This window comes from Acyrthosiphon pisum, chromosome A1 (assembly GCF_005508785.2).
Source record: "Acyrthosiphon pisum isolate AL4f chromosome A1, pea_aphid_22Mar2018_4r6ur, whole genome shotgun sequence".
Classification (NCBI taxonomy): domain Eukaryota; kingdom Metazoa; phylum Arthropoda; class Insecta; order Hemiptera; family Aphididae; genus Acyrthosiphon; species Acyrthosiphon pisum.
This window is the reverse complement of record NC_042494.1, coordinates 162,344,627-162,351,938: the sequence shown is the minus strand read 5'-3', so window position 1 is coordinate 162,351,938 and position 7,312 is coordinate 162,344,627. Positions and strand designations below refer to the sequence as shown.

The 7,312-nt window shown below is 30.0% G+C and overlaps 1 protein-coding gene across 4 annotated transcripts in view; it reads right to left on the bottom strand.

Annotated features, from left to right (window-relative positions):
• Nucleotides 1-136: 136 nt before the first annotated feature.
• LOC100167585 overlaps nucleotides 137-7,312 on the bottom strand; it is a 10,531-nt gene continuing 3,355 nt past the window's right edge. For 3 of the 4 annotated variants that reach the window (XM_029488732.1, XM_029488733.1, XM_016808316.2), the window contains exons 3-6: nucleotides 2,130-3,548; nucleotides 1,470-1,783; nucleotides 1,236-1,402; nucleotides 137-673 (exon numbers count right to left, since the gene is read on the bottom strand). In XM_029488732.1, the coding sequence (XP_029344592.1) occupies nucleotides 497-673; nucleotides 1,236-1,402; nucleotides 1,470-1,783; nucleotides 2,130-3,548 (2,077 nt within the window). In that variant the 3' untranslated portion in view covers nucleotides 137-496. The remainder of the gene's footprint in view (nucleotides 674-1,235; nucleotides 1,403-1,469; nucleotides 1,784-2,129; nucleotides 3,549-7,312) is intronic. The other variant, XM_016808317.2, reaches the window with a different exon arrangement.

Here is a 7,312-nt window from a genome sequence, read left to right as displayed (position 1 = left end):
CTCATTTTGAACAGAGTATAGTTAATAAACTATAAATAAAAACCGCACGGCAGCAAGTATCCTTACTTCGATAGTATTTACAACCGAAACAAATAAAACGATTAATAAATACTAAAAAAAAATCACAACAAAATTATATTATGCTGAATAATATAAAATATATTTTTCATAAGTATATGCTGTGTAATAATTCAACATTTAAACATTACAAATGTAATTATAACACAATCTTCAAATAAAATTATAAATATAGTTACATAGGTACTGAAAATGTCAAAAATAATGTATTCCAAACAAAACCAATTATAGTTGTATGGTAATGATGGTATCTCTAATTTAAAGTTATTATTGTTATGATAGCGAAACTATCAATAATAAATGTATAAAACCTGAATAGATCTGATATAAAAAATTAATATTTCCATAGAAAATTACGTTTCCACATATTAAAGTAATGTAAATAAAATGCATACACACTATCTGAAAACAGAAACGTTCAATATCCTCTATTTTCTATTTCGTTATTAATCCACTGCATAAAACCGGCAACGTTAACATAGGCCGCGGGTATATCTGCCAAACCGCAACCTATACCCCAAGCCACGATACCAACTTGAACTAAACGATCTGGCTCATCTTTGTACGGACACCATAATGGACTGCCGCCATCGCCCTACAAACAATATCAGTTAGTCAGTGAAAATATTTTAAAATATATTGTTTATTATATAATTATAGTCATAGTTCTTGGAATGCAAGTGTTTTATTACATCTTTAATATTAATAACAATTAAATGTCAATACATTTAATATAAACATAATATTATTTAAAAATGTGTTCAATGATAAAACTATCGCAGTGAAAAGAATATCCTGACGAAAGCTAGTCAATGGTCTCAAAATAAATATAAAACTTTGTTGTATCTAAAATAAGGTTGATTCATTACACTTTTAAACACATATACAATGTTATTATAATAAATTATTAGTTATAAGATTTTGTGAAGAGTCTATGAAGATAATTAGAAGAATATAAAATAAGTTTTTATAAAATATTAGGGTTTTCAACTGTCCAGTTCTTTATATATAAAATGCATGATTTTAAATTTAAGTGTAGTCTAGTGTACCTAGGTATATCCAAATATATTATATATCGATTCAACAAACTATAAAATATTTATATCCCCCACAAAGATCCCTTGGTCACAATCTAATGTAAATAAATGTTATCTTACTTTACACGTGTCTCTCCCTTCTATACCACCTGCACATATGAAACTATCGTGCAATACAAATTTTGGTCCAAGTCTTGTGGCCCTCAGAGCGGCCATGCATTTATCGACTGGAACAATTGGAAGTTCAACCTTTTTCAATATACTGACTTGGTATTGACCAGTTTCTTCTACAAAATAAAGCATTACATTTATTATTGTTATATTTTTTATCAAGTACATACTATATCTACATACTAGTTTTTCCCGATTCAGTTTTCTTAACAATAGTATAATTATTGTAAGATACAGTTTTACCCCAACCACTTGAGTAACACGTATCTTTAATAATTATATCATCTTTTGAAGGTAAGCATATGAGTTGGATGTTATCTTGTAAAGAAAACGAATGTTCGGTGAAAATTAAAGCGATATCATTATAAAGTCCTCCTGAGTAATAATCAGGATGAGTAACCACTTTTGTTACTCTACGATCTTGGTGGTTTAGTATTTCTTTTTCTGTTTTTAGGTCCCATTCACCTGCACGAACAACCAAAGTTGAGATTTCTCTCCTAAAAAAAAAAATCATCGGTATTAAAAGTTAAAACATCAATTTTTGAAAACATTTAGAAATATAATTTAAACTAAGTGAATAGCAATTCTTGTTACCAAAATACTATGTATTTCTTAAGAATCGTTTAAAATCACTGCTAATTTTACTACCTACATGAACAGAAATATCACCATATATTATATGTGGTTAAATTCTTGTAATTAATAGATACTAGAGTAGTCATTAATAAAATATTATTTACTAAAAGTGTACACAACTTATATAAAACGTGTTAATATCCTATTCAAAATTGTTTAAAGTTAGCTGTTAATTAACGGTATAAATAATTAGAAGTGAATAATTACTTAATCACGCAATGAGCTGCTGTTAAGATGACATCTTTTTTGATTAATGAACCTCCGCATTGCAAGACAAGTTTTTTTTCACCGTCTCTCGATAATTCTTCTTTAAATATAGCCACCATTGAGGGAAATTCTCCAAATTGAGATTCACTATCCATTGCGTTTCCAATTCTGAAACCAACTCCATATTTATTCCAAACACCACATTTATAGTGTTCTTGGTGATCGTAAGAGGTCTTGAAGGGTTCTGTCGTACTAATATGTTCATGAGTAATCGATTTGTCTGTCACCTCATACGAATGAGCTGGTTCTTTAGTAAGATACCCTGATTGGCCGTCATACGGCTTCTTAGTATATTCATCTTTTGGGCCATCATATGGCTGCTTGGTATATTCCTCATTATTGCTAACATGTGGTTCTTTGGTATAATCTTCTTTATTAACGTTATATGGCTTCTCAGTATATTCTTCTTTTGGGCCATCAGATGGCTTCTTAGTATATTCTTCATTATGGCTAACATGTGGGTCTTTAGTATAATCTCCTTTATGAACATCGTATGGCTTCTCAGTATATTCTTCTTTTGGGCCATCAGATGGCTTCTTAGTATATTCTTCATTATGGCTAACATGATGGTCTTTAGTATAATCTCCTTTATGAACGTCGTATGGCTTCTCAGTATATTCATCTTTTGGGCCATTGGATGGCTTCTTAGTATATTCTTCATTATGGCTAACATGTGGGTCTTTAGTATAATCTTCTTTATGAACGTCGTATGGCTTCTCAGTATATTCATCTTTTGGGCCATCGGATGGCTTCTTAGTATATTCTTCATTATGGCTAACATGTGGGTCTTTAGTATAATCTCCTTTATGAACGTCGTATGGCTTCTCAGTATATTCATCTTTTGGGCCATCGGATGGCTTCTTAGGATATTCTTCATTATGGCTAACATTTGGGTCTTTAGTATAATCTCCTTTATGAACGTCGTATGGCTTTTCAGTATATTCATCTTTTGGGCCATCGGATGGCTTCTTAGTATATTCTTCATTATGGCTGACATGTGGGTCTTTAGTATAATCTCCTTTATGAGCGTCGTATGGATTCTCAGTATATTCATCTTTTGGGCCATTGGATGGCTTCTTAGTATATTCTTCATTATGGCTAACATGTGGGTCTTTAGTATAATCTCCTTTAAATCCATCAGATGGCCTCTTGGTATATTCTTCATAATGGCCGTCGGATGGATTTTTAGTGATATCTTTATGGTCAATATCTTGCTCTTTATTATAATCTTCGGGGCTAACACAACCGCAGTTACTGTCTGTAGTATCTGGACTACTTGGCTTATACTTTTCTGTTGAAGTAATTTTTGTATCATTACAACAAACGTCCAAATAACTTTGACATGGAGCTACGTTTATCCTGAAACAAAAAATTTAAAAAAAAATGTATTGACATTCATTTATCGTACTAAAAATGTTATATTTATGATAATAAAAATAATTTACTATTGTTTATAAATAAAAAAGTTGAAAAATATTATGCATTTTAAAACATTATAATAGTGTAATTTCAATTTATTAAATTAAATTACTTCCTTACAATTTAAGAAAGTTGATTTTATAGAATTTCATTACATTTGGGAAATTTAACTAAAAATATAAGCAATTATAATCTGTTGTTTGCAAGAAATGTATATGCACCGATCATAAACCGTTCACGCGCTCTGTCGTAAATAATGGCTGACCGAAATTATAAACTATAGAATTAGGTATATACATTTAGTTACACACCTGGTTTTAATATTAACAAAGGTGGGACTGTTACAAATTTAATGTTAAGTTAAAAAGTATTTTTTTCGATTCTGAGTGGAACGACGAATGTATTGATTTTACAATGATGTGTGTTTTTTTATTTTTTTATTAATTTTTTAATTTTTTTTTATTGTTGTGTCTGTCATCACGGTTTGGGGCAGTAGGCAGTAAAACTGCTTCGATTTTCTTCAACAGTACCTTGTTTGATGGGAAAGTGAATCTAGTTAGTGCATTCGGGAGGTCAAAATTTCAAATTTCAAATAGTTTTCAAAAGCGCCGTGAAAACAAAAGAAAAATTAAGGATTAACAGGAATTTTTACGCAAAAGCTGTTTTCAAGAACATCGATTTTGGCTTTTGGTGTAACTTAAAATAACCGTAGATACATTAAATTTTCACTGGTTGTTTATATTTCCATTTTATATACATAATACAATTTTCAAAATATTTTGATTTGTTTTGAACTGTTTAGGGACATTTTCAGTTTTCAATTGTATTAGTTTTTTTTTTCTATGAATGTCAATAAAACTTTATTTGTTGAGTAAAAATACTTTAAAATTTAATACATGGCTCCTACTATATTGTTATAATTAAATTTGAAAAATATTAAAAATCCTTAGCCACAGTTTTTTTTTATTAGCATTTAAAGTTCAAAAATTGACAAAATATGTAAAAATCACGAAAATTAGCAAATTATTTTGAGATAAAAATTCAAAAAAATTTTTCTCTTTAAATCTAAGATTTGAAAATGTATTACAAGATTCCACATAATATTGTCTACTTTTATCAAAAAAAAATGTCTACAAGAAAGTCAAATTAAATTTTTATGAGCTATTGAAATTCATATTTTTACAACATTCGCTCGATTTCTCATGTGACGATTTTCTTATTTTATTGTAATTAAAAAAACAAATGATTGTAGATACTTAAAAATTTCACTGAATGTTTAAATTAGCATTTTCTATATACGATAAAATTTTGAAAATAATTTGACTCTTTTTGAACTGTTTACGGACATGGTCAGTTTTCAGTTTTTTTAGTTTTTTTTTTCTATAAATATCAATAAAGTTTTATCTGTTAGGCCAAAAAGTGTAAAAATGTAATACAAGGCTCCTGATATATTATTACAATAGCAGTTGAAAAATATCAAAATTACATCGGCACAATTTTTTTTTATAAGCATTTAAAGATCGAATTTTGACAAAATTTATCAAATTGTAATTTGAATAATTATTTTGTTGTTAAAAATTTATAAAATGTTCAACTTTTGTATCTAAGAATTGAAAATTTAGGACAAGATTCCACGTAAGTAATTTATTCTGTTATCAAAAAATCTAAAAAATACATTTACACAGTTTATTTTTATAGTCATTTTAAGTTCAAATTTGGACGAAATTACATATTAAAAAACCTAGAATAAGTATTTTATTTATTTTGTTGTGATTGTAATGATTGTATAATATTATTTGTGGGTACTTGAAACTTCTAAAGTATACTATTATATATCTATGATAGTACCACGGTTTGTTGTTGATGTATAACGCGTTACTTGATTGATATTGTGATATGATTAATTTGGAATTTATTATTAATACCTATTATAGGTCAATTTTTTTTTAATACTATAGATAAGTATACCTATAATACCTAGACTGACAAACCGTCTCCGCTCGGAATCGTTTTTCTTATACAGTGATATTATATCATTGAATTCAAATTTAATACTATCCATTATACAGTGACCCACTTGTAACCTACTGTACAGCAGAGCGACATCCACTTACCCGCCTTTTTTTTTTATGTTGTTTTTCCCGTCGCTTTTGAAAACTATTGGGAACTTAAAATTTGACCTCCCGAATACACAAACTAGATTCACTTTCCCATCGAACAAGTACAAGATACTGTTGAAGAAAATCGAAGCAGTTTTACTGCCCTAAACCGTGATGACAAACACAAAAAAATACGTTCATTGCTCCACTCAGAATGTATATAATTTAACATGATTGTGATATTTTTTTTTACATACAGGTACCTATAGTTAAATTTTACTTTTAATTTCATAAATGAAATATACTTACCGACTATTATTTCCTTTATTCAACCTATTACCTTGTATCCAATTACTATCATAAAATTTTCCAAATTTTCTAATAAAACGTTTAGCATCATCTTTATCATCCATATATGTACGTAATGTTAATTCATTTTTAGAAGATAGACATTCGGAGACAACTAACATAAATGTGGAGCCTTCAAAGTACTCCAATAATGATTTTGTGTATAATGTGTCCTATTCAATACATATTAATTAATATGAAATATAATAATATATTAATAAACCTAATGGCCTATGTCGCCGAGGATAATTTTATTAATAAAAAAAAAATACATTAATATAATATTATTAAAATACTTGAATTACCATTATATCAATTTGTTGGATTCTTCGTTATTTATTAATACTAACTACCTAATAGGTTGTAAAATAAAAAATAATTAGTACTAATTACAATATAAAAATAGTCAATAGTTAAATTAACAATTTATATTTAACACATAAAAAAACGGTAACGTTCTTATCATTAATGTAAAAATCTAAATATATCTTTAAATAATAAAAATAATAATATGATATAATGTTAGTGATAATCATAGATAATGGTGATAATACTTTATTATCAATTGTACGGTAAAATAAAATAGCGGCAATTCAATTGAACCAATCAGAGCAACCCGGTTCTGAGTGTACCTACATTTGCAAAATACGCGACCGGGACAACTTCACACCCTCATTATAGGGCCCTAAGTTGTCCCACACACTTAAGACCGTGGGCTACGTGTAGAAGAGATTCTCACGAGTCCAAAAACATCATCCCCACACACGTAACCCTAAAACTGAGCAAGTAAAGCCACTTGTCATACCGAACGCAAACACAGCCGCACGCGGCGGCAGAACACGGTTTAATAGTCGGTACGGCAAGCACTATACATACCGGGCACTTTCTTGAACGAGAATCATTATTTATCATCATTCAACCTCAATCAACAGTGAACCTGTCAAGACGTCAACTGCCAACCAACACTCTGCAGCCAACGTTCAGCAGCAGCTCTTTCAAAACCACTCTTAACAGGGCATCAGCGCCCACGGTTCACACCCGAACCGGTCTCTACAACAGCCGTTTTCACCGCTCTCAACAGGGCACCAGCGCCCACGGTTCACACCCGAACCGATCAAACCAACAGCCATTTTCACCGCTCTCAACAGGGCACCAGCGCCCACGGTTCACACCTGAACCGATCAAACCAACAGCCGTTTTCACCACTCTCAACAGGGCATCAGCGCCCACAAGTAAGCCGTCGCGGAAGTGACGTCC